This window comes from Chenopodium album, chromosome 1 (assembly GCF_948465745.1).
Source record: "Chenopodium album chromosome 1, dcCheAlbu1.1, whole genome shotgun sequence".
Taxonomy (NCBI): Eukaryota; Viridiplantae; Streptophyta; class Magnoliopsida; order Caryophyllales; family Amaranthaceae; genus Chenopodium; species Chenopodium album.
The window spans coordinates 5,684,162-5,704,742 of record NC_137834.1 but is presented as its reverse complement, the minus strand read 5'-3'; the positions used below and the strand labels follow the sequence as shown (position 1 = coordinate 5,704,742).

The 20,581-nt window shown below is 37.8% G+C and overlaps 2 protein-coding genes across 3 annotated transcripts; one reads left to right on the top strand and one right to left on the bottom strand.

The window, feature by feature from the left end:
* On the top strand, nt 1-8,746 carry LOC145641055 (uncharacterized). Of its 2 annotated transcripts, XM_081692246.1 has the most exons (12): nt 1-667; nt 1,808-1,856; nt 2,473-2,898; nt 3,629-3,945; nt 4,073-4,267; nt 4,356-4,547; nt 4,649-4,723; nt 4,797-4,863; nt 4,964-6,014; nt 6,111-6,167; nt 7,933-8,007; nt 8,285-8,746. In XM_081692246.1, the coding sequence occupies exons 1-12, from the start codon at nt 308-310 to the stop codon at nt 8,352-8,354; spliced, it is 2,934 nt and encodes a 977-aa protein (XP_081548372.1). In that variant the 5' UTR covers nt 1-307; the 3' UTR covers nt 8,355-8,746. The 2 variants fall into 2 exon arrangements, with proteins under 2 accessions (XP_081548372.1, XP_081548378.1); XM_081692252.1 differs by lacking the exon at nt 7,933-8,007.
* An 8,282-nt stretch (nt 8,747-17,028) lies between these two features.
* On the bottom strand, nt 17,029-18,639 carry LOC145627290 (uncharacterized). The gene is made up of 2 exons (XM_081679687.1): nt 18,634-18,639; nt 17,029-17,448 (listed from the first exon to the last, which is right to left on the bottom strand). The coding sequence occupies exons 1-2, from the start codon at nt 18,637-18,639 to the stop codon at nt 17,029-17,031; spliced, it is 426 nt and encodes a 141-aa protein (XP_081535813.1).
* Nucleotides 18,640-20,581: the final 1,942 nt, after the last annotated feature.

Here is a 20,581-nt window from a genome sequence, read left to right as displayed (position 1 = left end):
AAGCAAAATATTTAATGAATTGTCATTATATCAACAAATTTCATTTATCATGGTAATAAACTGGGGCTCCCTCGTTAAAATTAGGGTGGTGATATCCAAAACTCGGTTTAAATCCCTTATGTTGCGTCATCACTAGAAAGCGACGGAAATATAAAGCAACAGACCAAAAGCCAAAAAAATAATTTGAGAAAAAAATAATCTTCCTCTCCTCAAAAAAGCGCGACACTTCTTCCCCCAAATCAAATAGAATTGCATCATATTCATATATCAGAGAGAAACGAAAGAATAGAGGAGAGAGAAAATAAAAATGGAGTCCTACCAACATCCGCACCACCATTACATGAGACCACCTCCTCCACCGCCGCCACAACCTCAAGCGCCGCCGTCAATGGCGGCGGATCCCCATTTTCCTCACCACAATCAAGCACCGCCTCCTCCTCCGCCCGCAAACTCCTGGTATTCCGGCCAATTTCAATACCACCCTTCTCACTCTCCTTCCCCTCCTCCGCCGCCGCAGCAGCAGAATCAGTGGGGCCCACCACCTCCGCCGCCGCCGTATTCCGGGCACTCTCACCAGCCTTTTCCTGCGCAAGCTTACCCTCCTCCGCCGCCGCCTCCCCCTCGTCCTTCTCAAGCACCCCCTCTTCCTCCTCCTTACCAGCATCAGGTATGTTTTTCTTTTTCTAGGGTTTTTGATTTTTAGGGTTTTTTGGGGTTGATTTAAATTAGGGTGTAGTTGATTTTAGTGTAGGTTTTCTTTTTGTTAAGGGTTTCTTGGAATTGTTTAAGCTAAGCTGTTTTGTTTTGATTGGAATCGTTTTTAGGAATATGAGAATATTGTAATTTTATTGAACTGTGTGGATTTCTAATAGACATTTTGTTAAATTATCTTCCTTTTATGGTTGATTGTTTATGTATACTAGTATACTACTATGGTTTTTGTGGGTTAATGTTATAAATCGACATTTTTGAATCTAGAATGTTGTTGCCTTTGTTCGAGGACTTGTGAAGAATATATGATATCCTGTAATTTTTTATTTTAGCTCTGAAATATATGATGATAGTGATTAGAGATAAGTTTTTTCCATGTCTTACCGGCATGGAAGTTTTTGTTAAAAGCGGTTGGAGTTATTAAGCTCAATGAATTGACGATTGTAGCTGCATATATTATCGAGATGTTAAGTTTTTGTAAGGGACATTTTGCTTGATTTCTTGTTACCATAGTTGGACATGGTGATTGAGTCAAATTTTAGGGTGTTAAACTGTAGGGTGAACCACGCGCACCTGTTAGCCCCTTGCTTCTTTAAGTCTAGAAGCAAGGAAAAAGCGAGAAGGTAACTTGGTGCTATATTGATAATTTGGCCTGATGACACCTCAGTTATGCAATGGAAAGAGTAATGTTTTGCATGCTTCTTCATCCGGTCAATATGTTTTACTTTCACCTAAGATTTAGCCGTATCATGTAGACATGTAATAATAATGAACTGGTTTGAATTTATTTACAAGACTATCAGTTTAGTGGTTCTATACCATGAGCACCTGTTAGCCTCTTGCTTTTTTTAGTCTGGAAGCAAGGAAAAATCGAGAAGGTAACTTAGTGCTATATTGATAATTTGGCCTGATGACACCTCAGCTATGCATTGGACAGAGTGATGTTTTGCATACCTCTTCATCTGGCCAACATGTTTTACTCTCACTGGAAGATGTAGCTGTTTCATTTAGACTTGGAGTGATGATTATAACTCTTTTACTGCCAGTAGTTGTTAATTGTTTTTTTTTTTTATTTTTTATTTTCATACATTTACAGGATTGGACAAATGCAAATTGGAACCATCATGCAGGTTGGGAATATCCAGGTAAACGATCTTGTTACTGATGCCTAATTACTTTTTTTTTTTTTTTTACTTGAGTTTTGGTCTCCTTTGGTTATGATAGTTACTGCATGGTCAGATGTTTCTTCTGCAATGCCTTCAGCAATATGCTTATGTGAATTTGGCTACTACTAAAGGGGCATAATTAGTTGTTTATGTTTTTCTATAGTCCAATTCTTAATTGTATTGCACTATTGCATTTATATTGGCCATATTCATTGTCTTTTCATTGGGAACTTTATCTTATCAGGATTCATGTTTAGGATTGTAGATAGACATACTATACCTTCAACCTCTAGGCTCTAATGTTTTCCTTTTTTTTTCTTTTCATGAACTTAATATCAGCTCTTACCTTTTTTAGCAGTGTTTATTTGTATGTTGGTCTCGTTCTGTCCAACTTCTTCTGACTTATGAAGACAATATAAGTTTTGATGATTTCAGATAAGTTTAAATTAAATAATTCCAGATAAGTTCAGCAATAAGCAACAGTGAAAATCAAGTTATGACACTCTCACATATAAAGTTTTCTATTGTGTAAATAAGTTCAGACAAAATAAGCTTTAGGTGACATCTCTTTAATGATCTTATTTCTATGAAACAGCCCATGCAAATGAAGAAGACTGGGAAGCCAAGGCAAGGGCTTGGGCATCTGCCAGGTCTGCAATGGAAAGTCAGCCTCAACAGGCACAGTTCACGTCAGTGGTACGGCAAGAAGAGCCATCACACTATGCAAACCAGTATGCCCAACCTGTTGAATCTCATTATCAAGATGCTCAGCAAGCTTCCTATCCCTCATCTGGCTATCAGAATTATCAAGGATCAGCTGCACCTATAAATAGACCACCGACGGTTCATCAGCAGGAGCCTGCATCCTTCAGTTCATATGCCCCAGATGTGCATCTCTCATACGCTACTAAAGATGGAGCTCTTGGTGGAGATATGAGTGCTGCATTTCCTCGCCATCAAGGATCAACAAGTTCTTTTGTTCATCAGCAGGAGGTACCTTCTAGTTATTCTTCTGTTCCAGGTAATTATTAACTTGGAGTTTTGTGTTTTCATGTGAAGTAGCTCACATGAACGATTATGCCTAAAGCTATGACAAGACTGGCTACTCAAATCCTAGCTACTACTGCTTTAACCACATGTTGGATTTTTAGCTAATGGCTCAGAAGAGGACATTTAAGAACCATTTTATGAATTGAAGGTCTTTGTGCAGAGTTTATGAATCACATTGTTCAAGAAGACCACCTTTAAATTATGTCTTGATGTTTTGGCGTTCTTCGTATATTAATGATGCAATGCCACTTCTCTGGGATTACAGAACAATGCAACGCTGCCTTTTAACTTTTTTTTTTGTTAAAAATATATTATTCAGTGTAGTTCATTCTTCTGATTGTTTATAAGCTTTCCAAATTTATTCAGTTATGTAGGATACAGTTACACTTACACTTACATACTCCTGCAGGTCTTATTTTAGCTATTTCATAATGCATACAACTGTCAGATGCTTGCCTGTATTACTGATGCGACTATTGAGGTGTTTTAACCTTTTTAGTGTTTAGAGTGGTATGACCTAGAATAAGCTATGCCTGTAGTTTAAAAGATGCATTACAAGTTTAAAACAATATCTAAATTTCTGGCTATAATGTAAAATCTCTATCCCATCTCATAAAAGATGGTTTAAGCAGAGTATGAGTGCATATTAGTGTGAATTTGAAGTCATATTGTCTGCTGGTTGATTACAAAACATGTGGCAGGTAAGGAAGATGGCTCTCAGGGACAGCAACATGGACATCCATTGCTTCCTGCTGATGGTAGGTCAGTACCGATGGATCATACTCGGTTTGTGTATGGAAATCATGCAATGGATCCAATGGATCAACCTCTTAGCTTTGCTCCAAGATACAATCATGAAAGTGATTCAAAGATGCAATCCGGCTATCCTGATTCATCAGGTCCTGTAAGAGGAACAGATTCTTTTACTGCTGTGCCTTCTTTGCATGCCTGGTCTGCTCCTGTTACACCAGGCGTATCCTATCCACCTATTACACCTGCATTTCCGTCAGCATCACAGGTCTTTGATTTGACATTTTTATATGTATACTTTTAAATATCTGCTTAGATATAAGCTTATGACATTTTTATATGTATTCTTTTAAGTATCTGCTTAAATATAAGCTTATTTTTTAAAATTATTGCAGCATGATCCGTCTATAGGTATACCTCCACTTCCTGGACATCCTGCACCTATGTTTGGACGAGGCCCAAGCTTTCAGCCAACGGTTCCATCCATTACTTCACCTGTTGGTTTGGGTGCAGGAGGTTCTCTTCATTCTACTGCAGCTTTTCCCATTGATGCGTATGGGGCTTCGTTGAGTTCTGATCGTCCTAAAAAGGCATTTTCTTTTGTTCTGACAAGGGTCAATTTTGTTATTTGTTTGAGAAATTTTATAGTCATATTTTCTCTTTTTTTGTTCTTGTTAGGCTGCAGTGCCTAACTGGCTAAGAGAGGAAATAATTAAGAATAAAGCAACAATTACAAGTTCGGCACCAGAGCCCTTTAAAGAGGAAAGTCAATCAAACGAAGATGAAATTATTGATAAGTCGACAGCGAAGGGTGATCAGGCAGACAGTAAAAGCATGGATTCAGCTAAGTCAGCTGAAGAGGAGGATGAGGTATATCCTGTGTTTGTTTTAAGCAGGTTAAAAGTGTTCAGCATCATGTTAACTAGTCTTGACCTGATGTTATTGATTTTAAAATGATTTCTTTCTCTTAGGACTATGAAGAAGTACAGAAAACTGCTGCCATCAACCAGGAAATAAAACGTGTTTTGACTGAAGTTCTCTTGAAGGTTGCTATGGGAGTTGAAAGTTGTCTTCATTTTCATGTTTCTGGGTTTATTGACTTTTTCATTGTGCACATAGGTAACTGATGAGCTTTTTGATGAAATTGCCACAAAAGTACTTAGTGAAGATGATCTTGCTGCTGATGGTAATTGTTATGATGCTTGCATGCACATGTGTTTTTTTTCCCATCTATTATGATATTTACCTGACATCTTGGCCCTTTGATTTGGTGCTGTTTCTAACAGCTTTGGCTAGACCTGAGAACCATGTTCCAATTCTCAAAACATCACCACCACGTCCAACTGTTCCAGCTCTTAAGGCTTCTGCTAAGGTCCTTATTCCTGTAAAAGCAAAAGCATCCGAGGGACTTGTTAGTGGAGACTCTAGTTCTGGTACTCCTGGGGATGGGAATGTTTTAGGCCTGGCAAATTATTCCTCTGATGATGAAGACGAATACCAGACTTCAAGCATGTCCAAGTCTGACAAAGTAGCTGGAGAGAATGGTCACCGACAGCCAGAACTTGAAGACTACAGAAAACATGTGGCTGCTTCTGAAGGTGACCGTAGTAATGGCAACCATGATTCTCCTGCTTCTAAGTTGAATAAAGAGGTTCAGCAATCCTCTTCTAGAAGTTCCGTGTCTGTGGGTAGGAAAGGTGATGGTGTTGTTGCTGATGAACAATCTATAGTTAAGTCTGAATCTGCTAATTTAATAGATAGTGGTCGCAAAGCAACTTTAAGTGGGCCAGATGTTCTCACTGAGAAAGAATATGTGAGAAATTCAGCCAAAGATGATACCCAGGAAAGAGATGCCAAAAGACGTGATAGACATGAAAGTAAGAGGAGCTCATCTGGAAAAGAAAGTTATAAGGAGAAAGAGGTTGGTAAGGAAAGGGAAGCTGGGAAGGAGGAGACTCGTGGTAGACGAGATCCAAAGCGTCAAAAGAAGGATAAAACAGAGGATTGTAATATTTCAAGAGAGAGGTCGAAAGAGAAAGATGATAAACACACGGAGAAAATAAGGGAATCAGATTCTAGAAGGTCTCCTCACCATGAAGACAAGGATGGCAAAAAAGAAAGGGAGAGAGACAGAAAGAGAAGCGGTAAAGATGACGCTGACAAGAAAAAAGAGAGAACAAAGGATGATAAAGGTGATAAATCAAGACACAAGTCCTCAAGTGATGCAAGTAGGCACAAACGAAGGCGTTCCTCATCAGTTGGTAGAGGTAGGAAAAATGAGGAAAGCGCAGTAGCTTCAGATGGTTCTGATGATGATGCCTCTAACGACTCTAAAAGGTTGATTAAGTACCCTTCTATTATCCCCCTCCTGTGTCTCTGGTACTTGCCAATGCTCATTGGTATTTTATAACATTATTTTGTTTTATATTACAGGAAGGTTCATTCAAAAAGGCGTAATTTGTCTCCTTCTCCTGTCAGGTCTAAGCGAAGGTATGTACCAAATGGTTTCTACGTCTTACATATCCCTAAGTGTATCTTTTTATATTTATTATCATTTTGAATGTTGAACGTGTATAAGATTTTCCTTGGGTTACTGATTTCCTATATAAAGGAGAGTGCATTTGGATGTGGTAATTTTCTTGGAATTATTGGCTGCTTTTTCTCTGAAGTATTTTCTGCTGATTTAATTTGATAACCGATTTGTATTTGATAGAGCTTATGTATCTTGATGGATCTGAGAACTTAAGCAGCAACTTTTGTCCCTCCTCTTGAATGATGAATCCCATATGTAGTACCCAAGATGAATTAGAAACTTAAGTGTACTATTTTTCCTTAAATAAGTCACCTCTGTTATACAGTACCTCACAACAATCTTACCATGGAACTGCCATTTTCTTTTCTTGGTTTTCCTCTTTTTAGCATAATTCAAGATTTGCTTGGCATCTGAAAGGGAATTATTTCTGGATACAATTTTGATACAGTTTCCTGTTTAACTATTGTAGCTGAAGTGCAACTTTGATTCGAACTCTTGTGTAACTGTCTATACCTGGGTTGCTATGTGGTTGTAGAAATAGATAATTGGAGTTTGTCTAATATGCTTTGTCATATACTGTCCACATGTCTGTTACATACAAGAGATTTGGTTTAATACAAAAATGTGATGTATGCTTATTAGATTTTGCACAAGCTTGTGCGGTTGGTGTTGTTCATTTTTTATGCTATCTTAGTTGGCTCAATTTAAGCTTGATAAATCAAAATAAAATCCTAGTGCATTGACGACTAATGTAACTCTTGCTAAACTGCCTTAAGTTTAGCATTGTGTTGCATTGTAGTTTTTGTTGAATCTTTGTTCTTCAAATGCTTTTTCTTGGCTAATAGCAAAAATGAAAGTGTGTAAAATGTTGTGATATACTGATATGTATGTCAATTAATTGATTAGTACTCTGTATCTGGCTACAGTGTTTCTGCAAGATATTGCTGTAATCATGATAAAACTCACAAGTATAACATAAATTTCAATTTTTATTTTGAAATTCCTAAAGTGGTTGGCCACTTTCCTCTCACTGATACCTTGTGCCTGTATATTTTTGTTTACTTATCAGGACTTATATTGTTATTTGTACGTTTGTGTACCTTTTTTTTTTACCCTATCTACCTCACTACCTGTGGTTGTAGGTTGTACTGTACTCCTGTGGTTGCTGCTACTGTTGCTAATGTTACATCATGACTACAGTTTTTATTTTAACATTGCTAACCACCATATTCTTTTAATATTCAATTTATTAAATGTCAACTAGTATTGTCGCATTGATATGTTTTGCTTGACCAGTAGCTTTGGCTTGTACTTGCAATTTTTGCTTTTCATTTGGGATTAGATTTTCTTATGGGTCTCTCCTATAATCTTCTCTCTCATGTATGTTTGCTGGGGTTAGGACATAATGCTATATGAAAGTGATTATGTAGCCTTTGCACGCTATCCAGGGTGCATTGGAAAGTAACGTCTTGGCTTGTCTTATGTTTATTTAGTATGGCACTTAACTTCATGCTTTTAGAGTCTTCCAAGTGACATATACAGTAAACACCCTTCTCCTTTTACCTGTAGAGTGTAGACGGTTCAGTTTCCTGTCGATAAGCCAATGTTCATTTCAAGGGTGCTTGTTCTTTATTAGTCCTGTAGTGATTAAGGCTTAGCGTCATGTCTTATATATAAAGTCATTGCTCTTGGGATCTGTATAATGGATGTTTTCATTTTTAGACAAGTTTCACGGTCTCCTCATAGCAAGCATTCACAGCGCAGGCATTCTCCTTACCCTTCTCTTGACGATAGCAGGTATGCTTTGGTGTGATGTTTAAACTTCTTTAGTCCTTTATAGTTATCTGTTGCAAAACCGAATAAAAAGCAGAAACCAGAAGAAAGGGGAACAACTGTAAAAGATCAGCTTTATAGTTATCATTATATTGTATTTATTTTGGGGTGACAGCAGTATAATACGTATGTAATAGGAGAAAACTGTGTATTACTAACACTGATTAGTGTAGGTGAAGGTGAAGTCTGCCAATTATTATAAAGCTGCACAAATTGTCATAATTTTATAATTTCTACGCAGGGGGAGAAGGTCAAGATCTAGGTCAAGGTCAAAGTCAAGATCAAGATCACCGGTCCGTCGTCGGAGATGATCAAATGTACACGGCGCTGAATGATGTTATCAGAGATGGATGAAGTGCTTCTTTCGTCAAAAGTTTTGAGCTTTGGCAGATTCCAATGAGTTTAAAGCCCCTTCATGTAGGATGTGAGGATAAACTCATTGTATGATGGTGCTTGCAGACCCTTGAATACTCGAGTTCAAGGTTACTGCTGAAAGATATGTGCGAAGCAGTGAAGTTCAGGATGCGTTCTTGGGTTGCTAAAGTAGATATTCAGAGGGTTTTTCTGCCTTTTGGTGTGTATTCCTTGTGTGATTTTAGGCGTTCTTGTCTCTTCATTGTACCTACAAATTTTGTAAAACTGATATAAGGTTGTATCATGTTTCCCCACACTCAATATAGTTTTCTACATGTTAATTTATCAATCTAAAGCAATGTGCTGTGGAGTATATGACTTACACGGTTACACTTGAGTAATAATTCATCTCACTTGTCTTCCTAAAATTCTAAAAATCCAACAGTTCGATGTATACTTCTGGTAACATGTGACTTTGACCATAAATACTCTTAGTGCTTGTTCTTTTGAGCTACTGTGGTCTACTCTGCTGAAATTTATTCAGCCCTGCTTTGCTCTGTTGAGTATTAATAATTGCTCTTTTAACACCTGATTTGCTTTGTTGAGATCTACTCTGCTCAGAAGCTCAAATGAACTGTTAAAGCTCATGTGTTGCATGAGTTGTTTTGTTTGCCTTTACATAAAAGTCCTATTACACCTAAGGCCAACTAAAATACACCAAACCTAGCTTAGTGTTTGAATTAAGGGTGTTGCGTGGCCAACTAATATTCACCAAATCTAGCTAAGTGTTAGAATTAAGAGTTTTGCGAGTCGCTTACTAAACTACGTAAGGGAATTCTTACCTCTCCCTGTATTAATCTGTTTTTCAAAGGGTTGTAAGTAACATTTAGGAATATGTGGCAAATGAGCCCCAATACCTGAGTACTATGTACAAATTAGCCCTCTGCCCTCTTACTATTAATTGCAGCAAATTAAACCCACTATTTTGAAAATTAAGCAATTTAATTACTAGTAAAATTTAGCTAATCTTAATGCACAAATTCTACCGGAAAACAACCACTTGTGTCACTGATCTTACACAAAATCAGAGTAAATCTTAGACTGATCTTGTTTTTTTTGGATTTATCTTATGTCATAAAAGTGTTTTGTATTCAATGATGTTTTGTTTACTCCGTAGTGAGGGATAGCTCAAGTGGTTAGAGCTTCCCTCCCGGTTTCAGAAAATCCTGAGATCGATTCTCACCCCGCCTTTGTGGCTCTCTAATCACCAAAAAAAAAAAAGTTAAAATAAATAATGACGTTTTACATGTTTTATATACTTCGATGTTTTGTTTATAAATTCTTCATATTTAAATGTGTAAAGGTTGTACTATGTAGTGGTAAAATATGGTTGTATTTCGATAAAATTGAAAAAATATAATTGTATTATGATTAAATTAAAATTTTTAGGATAGATGTGGCTGAAAAATGTCATATACTACATCTGTGTTGTTTGCACATATTACAAAAGATATTACGGGTTAAATTTGAAACAGCTAATAGTAAGGGGGTTAATTTGCACATAGGACTAAGTCTTGAATCTTATTTGCACACTTGTTTTTTTTTTTTTTTTTTTTTTTTTTTTTTTTTTTTTTTTTTTTAATTTTATTTGCACACTTGTTAGCTCAACAAAAATTGTTAATTTTTCTAATGAGTGTCTAATCTGTCTATGTGTCAATAATAGAGAGTTTAGAGAGAATAGAGTAGTGTAGTTTGTATTAGCATATGCACAAGTATATATACAACCTAGAGAGATTAGGACTCGTAACATAACAATGGCCCAATAGCTATACAAATGCCCAACTTGCCAAGTAAATACAAGAAATTGTTGTTTGTTCAATGTCTTAGTGAAAATATCCGCAAGTTAATCCGTCGTTTTCACATACGACGGACTAATAATACCATCTTGAATCGTATCGCGGACATAATAACAATCAACCTCAATGTGTTTAGTACGCTCATGAAAGACCGGATTCCGCGCAATATACAATGTAGATTGACTATCACAAAACAAACTCATTGCGCGGGGATGAGAGACTCCCAAACTCTGAAGTAGAGCCTTCAACCACTTCAACTCATCAGTGGTTTTAGACATTGAAACGAAATTCGGCCTCTGCAAAAGACTTAGCTACAGTATCTAGCTTCTTAGTCTTCCAAGATATAGGAGAAGCACCAAGAAACACCAACCAACCAGAAATAGATCGTCTTGTCAAAGGACAACTAGCCCAATCCGAGTCACACCAACCTGTAATATGTAGATCACAATCAGAGCTTAAAAGGATTCCCTTGACCCAGACATCCTTTCAAGTAACGCACCATACGAAGAGCGGCCTCCCAATGATCCTGACGTGGTTGTTGCATAAATTGAGACAAGATATGAACCGCATAAGCCAAATCAGGTCTCGTGAAAGATAAATAGATCAAACGACCCACAAGACGGTGATACATTTCAAGATCAGAAATAAGAGGAGACTCTGATTTAGCTAGAATATGATTCCGCTCAATAGGAGTACCTGCAGGACGTGCCCCTAGCAAACCATAATTCCACAATAATATCAAGAGTATATTTCCGTTGACATAAAAATATGCCCTCCGGACTACGTGCAACCTCAATACCAAGAAAGTATTTCAACACACCCAAATTGCAACAGAATCATTACCAGATCTCTGAAATCAACACACCCAAATTGCAACCTCAATACTAATCTCTGGTATGATTTGAATGATGTAATTGCAGCAGAATCATTACCAGATACTATTAAATCATCAACATACACCAGAACACTAAGTTGAATAGCCCCAAATTGCAGAGTAAAAAGAGAGTAATCAGAGTACGATTGTATGAAACCGTACCTTTTCAGAGAAGAGGCCAACTTAGAGAACCAACAACGGGGTGCTTTTCGGAGACCATACAAAGATTTTCGAAGACGGCACACCAAACCCGGCTTAGAACCAAGAAAATTAGGCGGGGGTGTATATAAACCTCCTCATCAAGATCACCATGGAGAAAGGCGTTGTGAACATCCATTTGGTGCAATTCCCAATTTTTCGCAGCAGCGACAGCAAGAAAAGCACGAACAATAAACATTTTAGCAACGGGAGCAAACGTCTCGTTATAATCAATACCCTCGACCTGATGGTTACCAAAAATAACGAGACGAGCTTTTAACCTCTCAATAGAGCCATCAGAATTGAGCTTGACCTTGTAAACCCATCGCACCCAAGAGCCTTCTTGCCCGGAGGTAATTTCTCCATTACCCAAGTGTGATTATTTTCTAAAGCAGAAATTTCTTTTTGCATCGCCTCTCTCCACCCTTCATCTTTCATAGTCTCTTTGAAATTACGTGTGTAACACCCTAGAAATTCCTTTCTTTTAAAATACCTGTTTTGCCCTGTTTAAAAATCTAAATAGGAATATCTAAGATATTACCGCCACCGTGAAAACGGCTCAGGCAATTATCAAAGATACACAGCGGAAGACTATCTTTAAAACCATCCAAACCAAACCAAACCAAACGAAAGTAAAGTCAAACAAAAACAACCTACAACTTGGAACCATTATAGGCCCTTAACAAAACCAAGTGAAACGTGAAAACCTCTGCATTAGTCTCACAAGCACAATAATAATATAATCAATAAAGCAATAAATCACATCATAGTCCTATGGAAACTAAGCATGATTCTCTCTTCACTCATGCCCATCATGAATATGCTTCATCACCTGAAAACCTCCTCCCTACTTGTCCCCACTACTCGCCATTAGAAAATGGGTCGTCGTAGGGCCAAAGTAAAGACAAGGCCAAAACACACAAACACACACAATCAGCAAGGCTGAGTACATAAGCGTAATTAAACATATTAACATGCTTTCACCTATCAACACACACTTACCTCATTGCACATGTTCACAAGCATACCCACCAATCAACAAGACACAATGACTAGACACTAACTAATTCATTTTGCATTGATTACGCATCGAATGGGTTTCCACCTATTAACCTCCCCCAAATAAATTTGAGGTTAACTGGCATGGGAGCTAACCGTGCCAGCGACAAACCTGTGCCACACATAGGTGGCGGAATTCCAGCGCATAATAATAATAAAAAGGAATATACAGCGTCCTGTACTCCGTTAGAAGTTATGATCAAATATAAAGTCACATAACTCCCCCCATATGTTCATACTCAAGGTATATACGTTCCAAGAGTTTTGGTCTTAATCTCTTTCACTTTACGTTATTTACATATTATTAGACTTGGTGATGACTCTCAAAGCATAACTATTCAATCATCAATAATTATTCAATCAACAAATATACCAATTTAATTATTCTTGAATATTTAGTGACCACATAATATTTAATGTTGAGCCCTTTTTAATTCTACCTCAGTGTCAAAGACACCTTAAACGCATAAAGCGCCAAAAATCCTATCCCTCGGTGTTAAAAACACCTTAAGTGCACAAAGGCACCAACATACAATTTATTCCTCGTGTACATAGACACTTATATAGCTCCTTCCTCATGCTTAAAGCATCAATAAAAATTATATGAACCATAATAAAATTCCTTTTCAATATTCCAAACATAATTAAACAATTAGTTTGATTAAACATGCTCTCTATCAAGCCATAAATAAACATGTGGTTCATAAATAATATTCCAAACTATAAATTTCCATTCCAAACCTAGCATGATACTATTTTTAATTAATCAAACACATTTAGCATGCTACTTCATCAACATAACTATGCTAAGTACGTGAACGTACCTCAATAAAGCCCTTAAAGTGGCCGAAAACACTACAACAATTCCCGAATCAAGTCTCCTACATAAAGGGACAATAATACTAAATTAATTACCCTTGTATACACAATTTCCAGCAACTTAAACTCACTTTAGACTACTTAAAATAATCTGAAAATTTATTTAAAAACCCCTAATTAAACTCTTCTTTATTGGGTAATTAAACCCTTTTATAAAATCGCAAATCTACTACTTTAAATAAAATTCCAGCAACATATTTCATCAAAACTCCCTTAAAAACTTGGTTAAAACATACTATTATGCCCAATTAATCAATAAAATCAATAGATAAACAAAAGCCCCAAATCAAATAGTATAAGAACCCTAAAAATTACATCTTTAATAAATTAGAAACCCTTACTTTAATTATATCCAAATCTGAAAATAATACTTATAATAATAATCTGAAATTATATCTTTAAATCAATTAAAACAGGATTTGATACTAAATTAACCATTTTGAAACTAATAAAATCAAAACTAAACTAATAAATAAAAATAAGAAAAGGAAGAGGAAGAGAGGAACCAAGCCAAAAAGGGGTGGTGGCTGGCGGCCTGCTGCTGGCCGGAGGTGGCAGCGGCGCCGGCGGACAGCTGCGGTGGAGCCGCGGCAGCAGCGAGGTGGTGGCAGCGGTGTTCCTACGTGAAGACAAAGAGGGAATTAAAGGAAAATAAAGAATAAAAAGAAAAAGAAAAGAAGGAAAAGAGGAGAGGGGAAAGGCGTGGCTGCTGGGGTCGCCGGCAGGTGGCCGACGGCTGGCTGGCCGTTTCCGACGGCGACAGTAGCACGGGGTGCGTGGCTGCTCTGTTCTCACGGGAAGGAGGAAAGGGGAAAGAAAAGAAAAAAAGAAGAAAAAAAAGAAAAGAAAAGGAAAAGAAAAGAAAAGAAAAGGAAAAGAAAAGAAAAGAAAAGAAAAGAAAAGGAAAAATAGTCCATTTTGACTATTTGACTTTTTGTGTGGGGAATTTTGGGGATCTAGTAGATATATATAGAGTAGGGTAGATTTAAGATATTTGGGCTTCATAAAAGATGATAGGAGGGAGAAACAATTGGCCCAAATAAATAAAAGAATGATTGGGCTTGTTATATATATATATAATTGTAATTTGGTAGAGTGAGTATTAATCAAATTAAAAACTCAATTTATTTAAATCCCATAACTAAAACAAGGTGACCCCAAAATATACTTTATAAATAAGTAAATAATTTATAAAATACAATAAAAATATGGGGTATTACAACGTGGCTCTACCACAGTATCCACAGCTGCAATAAAAATACGGTGTCGCAAAGAAAATTTATCTCAATTCACAAAATGTGCTAAAGGATAGGGAGTACCTGAGGAGCATGGAGTAGACGATGAACGGGAGGAGATAGATGGACTAGAGATAGCATGTGCGACCTAATCTTTGTGCCAATTCGGTGGATGCTTAGGACGTTGGCCATGACCTAAGGCATGAGGAGGAGAGTCTATGGCAGCCATTGTGCTACCTTGCGGACTGCCTTCAGTGGCAAAGGCAGAAGAAGCCGCAGGGTGGCTGCGGTCTGTGCTGGCAGCCGCAAGCGAGCCGCGGACCATGCTGCCAGCAACATCCAACCCTGAGGCAGCTACTGTCCCAAAGCTAGCAGCAGATGCAGGTACAGCAGCAGTAGCAGATAGTGAAGGGGGCTGCGGGTTGCTGTCATTAGAACCGTGCACAGTAGAGACTTTGCCAATTTTGAGCACTTTCTCAAGATCATCTAAAAAATCAACATCAACCCCCCCCCCCCAACCATTTCGGCACTAACAAGAGGATCATTCGGTTCTTTACTATGCATAAATGGGAATTCATCTTCATGAAACTTAACATCATGTGAGACAAAGATATCACCCGTCTCTAAGTCATAGACCTTCCAACCCTTCTTGCCATGAGGGTATCCCACAAAAACACACTTACGACTCCTAGGAGCAAATTTGTCACCCTTAGCTTGTTGGTTATGAGCAAAACAAAGACACCTAAACACCTGTAATTCATCAAAAGAAGGGGCTTTGCCAAAAAGAAGTTCATATGGGGTTTTATTGGCTAACAAATGGGATGGAGTGCGGTTAATTAAATAAACCGCCCCAAGAACACACTCTCCCCAAAAAGATATCGGAAAATTTCCTTGAAACATCAAAGCACGACGAACATTTAAAATATGTTGGTGTTTACTCTCAACCCTCCCATTTTGTTGTGGTGTACCGACACAAGAAGTTTGAAAGAGAATGTCATGTTCATCAAAGTAAGCGAGCATGGGTTTAAATTCCGTTCCATTATCACTCCGCACACATTTGACAGTGACATCAAATTGACATTTTATCATAGCAAAGAAAGAGCAAAAGGAAGAATAAACTTCAGTTTTGTCATACAATAAATAAACCCATACACCTCTCAAATAGTCAGTAACAATAGTAAAAAAATAGTGAGCACCATAAGTAGAAGGCATCTTATAAGACCCCCACAGGTCACAATGTATCATTTAAAAAATGCGACTAGCTCTATCACTAATAGGAAAACTTTCCCGTGATTGTTTAGCTTGTGGGCAAACAGTACAAGCTTTATTCAATGATTTACTACTAGAATTACCACTAATAGCAGGCACTAACTTGACAATGTTGTCCGACGGATGCCCCATACGACGATGCCACAACTCAAAGGTAGAGAATTCTGGATTGGTCACCGCACATGCTTTAGGAATTCGCCGGAAGTAGTATAGTCCATCTATCCGTTCACCGGCTCCAATCAGGCTCCCCGAATGTTGGTCCAGTATAGCATATAAAGAGTCAGTGAATTGGACAAAACATTTAGAGTCATCAATCATTTTAGACGCCGATATTAAATTTCAATGTAATTTGGGAACAAATAAAATTAAACATTCTCAAGTATAATGCCATCTGCTAAACACACTCGGCCCTCCTTAGTAGCCATAGCGTGAGCACCATCCGGGAGGCCGACGGGACAAGGAGAAATATATTGCACATTCATCAAACAAGAGTCATTCCCGGTAACATGATGAGAAGCGCCGGTATCGACTATCCAAGGCAAAGAAATAGGCTCACCAGTCATCTTATCTTGTTGGTGACTATTAACCATATTAAAAAGCATACGAACATGTTTGGGTTGGAGGTCTGATAAAGCGGCAAGAGTATCTTGGGAGGGCCTGGAAGAAGCCCCAAGCGGACTGCCAACAATATTTTCCCGAGCTCGTGGTTTGGTGGAGTCAGCAGCAACAACAAGAGAAGCAAGGGCAGGGGCAGCAACCGTAGTAGGTGGCCTGTTGCCATGGCCCGTAGGCTGCTGACAGAGGTTGCGCCCCCCCTTTTTTCCGTATTTTTCCAGCCACCAATCAGGGTATCTGTGGAGCATGAAGCAACCAGAATTATCATGTCCCGATCGCTTACAATGAGAGCAAAACAATTTTGATTTATCAACCCGGGGAGTGGATTGAAAAGAACGCCGATCAGAGGAGAGAGCAAAGACATGGGCCTTAGCTTTCTCCATATGCGAATTCCCTTGAGCAATGCTACGGGAATGTTCCTCCTGAAGGAAAGCTTGATAAGAACGATCAAGGGTTGGAGGAGGTTGTTGAGACAGGAGGTAAGTGCGCACAACAGAACATTTATCATCATCAATTCCGATCAAAAATTGATGCAATTTCTCCTCTTCCATATCAACTTCATACTTCTCATCCACGTTACACGAACAATTGCCACATTCACAACCATGAGGGGGTTTGAGACGGAGAAGATCATCGAAATACCCCATCAAAGTAGTATAGTACTCCTCGACAGACATAGTTTTAGATTGCTTGCAATTAGTGATAATTGCTGGAGACGAGGTCCACTAGCCTCGCAAAACCTCTTCTCCAAATAATCCCAGAGTTTCTTCGCCTCCTTGAAATAGGGAATGGACGATGCTAGCTTTGGGTCAATAGAACGCAAAATCCATGAAACTAACATGGAGTTCACAGTATCCCAGTCAAGTAACTTCTTTTTCTCTAGCAGCTTAGAGATAGTTCCATCGATAAATCTGTACTTCCTGCGAGATTTCAAGGAGAGGGTAATTTCTCGAGACCAAGCGAGGTAGTTGTCGACCTTCAAAACCACATGTGTGATTAGGTTTCTCGGTTGGTCACCGGCGCCAAGGTAAAAGGGGGAAGATGAATCAAGTTTTCCTTCTTCACCCTTTACGATCAACCAAGTAGAGAATTAGAGAATTAGGGTTTTTAGGGCTTAGATTGATTTTAGCTCTGATACCATGTCAATAATAGAGAGTTTAGAGCGAATAGAGTAGTGTAGTTTGTATTAGCATATGCACAAGTATATATACAACCTAGAGAGATTAGGGCTCGTAACATAACAATGGCCCAATAGCTATACATATGGCCTAACACTATGGCTCTATGCACACATGTTAAAATTAATTGTTTTGTGTTTCCTTCGGATTTTTCTATCTTTCTTTTTTATTATTCGGATTAAAGTCTGAAATTGGTTATCAGTGTTAGTTCAAATTAAAGAAAAAAGCATTGTATAACGAGTACAAACCTAAAATTCACCTCTTCCCATCATCCATGACATGTATGGTTTTTATCCTCATCTCCATCCCACCATCGGCCAAATCGAGACCGTACTACTTGACCTGCCCCATTGACACGCCTATTCATTATATGGTTTTCCTTTAATTTTGACTACGAACTAGAATACAAATTACTACTTGTTGTACAATGCTTTTTAGTGTGGTCAGCCATATCGTGTGGCAAGATGACACACACTAATACACTGACTGAGTAACCCGTGACCAATTGAGTAATCCATGACTGACTAAGTTATCCCGGCCACATAAACCCTGATCGATCGATCGAGTAACCCCAACCACACTGTGTGACTAGCTACATGTGGAAATTTGTGATATTTATAACATAATACTCCCCCCGTTTTTTTATAACCTAGAGTTGAGAGTTTCCACTATTCATATGTCATTATTGACTTAATTTTTCTTACCAATATACAGTATATAAATATGATCATATAATACTACCTCCATTTCATATTATTTGTAACAATTATACATTTTTTCTCTCTACTTTATGTCAAATCGTTGCAAATAATATGAAATGGAGGTAGTATGTAATTTGATTTGTCATAAAGTCTAAATTTATAAATTAATTTTTTTTTTCATAATTTTTACTAATAACCTCTAATTATAGATACTGATGGTCAAAGTTGTATTTCGAAAAATGTGCAAATCTAATTTATATTTGTAGTTCAGAATTAAGAATTATGGAATAATGATTAATGTTCCAACTAGGTTTTTTCCTTGGGAAGGTTTTTTTTCCCTCCAAGGTTTCTCCCTTAGGAGGTTTTTCTAACCTCCATTATTATATTTTTTTCTGCTTTTTTGAAGGTTTTCCTTCACTTTCTCCTTTTCTCTCTTTCTCTTTCATCTCTTTTCATTTGGTCTCAATTGTAAATTTTTGTGTGGGATTCCACTGGTGTTTTTATCGATGGTAAGCCCCAAAAAACTTTTTAATTGCTTTTGATAAATGGATTTTATATTTATGATGATGTTTATCCTATTAGGCTCAATTTCTTAGTTTGTTCGTCTGTCAAAGATTGAAGATTTAGGATTTCATAATCTCCGGAAATATCTATAAGGCCAAGTTTATCACCCAAACAACTATACATCCGTGGATCGCAAGCCGAATTCGTGATAATTCATAGATTGTATTGCTTTCGATGAATTTTTTAATTAAGGCGATCGTTGATCGAATTTGCGATGTAATTAGTTTGAAAGTGATTTGTACTTGGGTTGGAATTTTAGATTTTCTAGAATTTGTTTATAACTAGTTCGAAAGTAATTTGTACTTGTGTTGGAATATTAGATTTTCTAGAATTTTTGTAAGTGTCGTTTACCTATATTTTATCAATGAAATCCTTTCTCTTTTTGTAAAAAAAAAAAAAAAAAAAAAAAAAAAAAAAAAAAAAGGTTATTTTAGATTTTAACACCTCACAAAAACGCGAAAATTGATTTTAACACCCCCATAAAAAAATGGATTTTAACACCAGATAAATTTCCAAAAAATTGGTATTACCACCACTTAACGGTTTCCATTCAAAAATTCCGTTAAGTGTGGCCCACAGTAACACGTGTCAACATTTTATTTGTTTCAAAAAAAGAGAAATTTAAAAAAAAAAATAATAAATAAAAACCTAAAACTACCCAGCCACCACCACAGCACCACCCCCGCCTTCCCCCCAACTCACCACAGCCCTCCCCGAAACCACCACCCGTGTCGCACCACTACCCCCAACCCACCTGAACCCTCCCCCTCCCTTTCCCGCAGCCGTAACGCCCCCAAAACCACCAAACCCAAAACCCTTGTCCCCCCTAAACGGCCACGAATCCGGCCTTTAAAGGCCGAAATCGGCCGGTTAAGGCCACTAATCCCCAAAACCGGCCAATTTCGGCCATTTGTGGCCGTTTTGGGGAACAAGGGTTTTGGGTTTGGTGGTTTTTGGGGGCGATACGGTTGCGGGAAAGGGAAGGGGAGGGTTCAGGTGGGTTGGGGGTGGTGGTGCGACACGGGTGTTGGTTTCGGGGAGGGCTTTGGTGAGTTGGGGGGAAGGCGGCGGTGGCGCGGGGGTGGTGCTGTGGTGGTGGCTGGGTGGGTAGTTTTAGGTTTTTCTTTTTTTTTTTCCTTTTTTGGCCAATAATAACACGACACGTGGCTTATGGACCCACTTAATGGATTCCTAAACAGAATCAGTTAAGTGGTGGTAATACCAAATTTGTAGAAATTTATCTGGTGTTAAAATCCATTTTTTTTATGGGGGTGTTAAAATCAATTTTTGCGTTTTTGTGAGGTGTTAAAATCTAAAATTTCCTAAAAAAAATAAAAATAAAAAATTATGAACACAAAAAAATTGTTATAACCCATTTTAGAAAAAATATAGGGAAATTCTCAATGGTACTCTTGACCTTTTTATTTTTCTCAATAGTAAACACCAAAAAATCAAATTATCTTTGGTAATCAGCTATTTGTGTTATTAATTAAGTGGTGACATTATTGAGATTAATCTACAATTATAAGGCTAACCATAGTTAACTAAAGGAGTAATGACTAATATATCCTTGAAAATAAGATTTTCTAATATTTTTTTAAAAATTAAATTATTTTTACAAATATTAAAAAAAAAACCAAACACACTTTCCTGTTTCCCCAGCCACCATAGCCAACAAACCGCCACCAAACACCACCCACGCCCAGCCTCGATATCCTTTCCCCCGGCGCCGGTCGCGCCCAGACTCTCCGGCGCC

Coding starts and splice junctions, on each gene's coding strand:
- LOC145641055 (XM_081692246.1), top strand. CDS start 308: ATGGAGTCCTACCAACATCCGCACCACCATTACATGAGACCACCTCCT. Junction 1,857..2,472: donor TGCAGGTTGGGAATATCCAG/GTAAACGATCTT, acceptor TCTATGAAACAG/CCCATGCAAATGAAGAAGAC. Junction 6,168..7,932: donor CCTGTCAGGTCTAAGCGAAG/GTATGTACCAAA, acceptor TTTCATTTTTAG/ACAAGTTTCACGGTCTCCTC.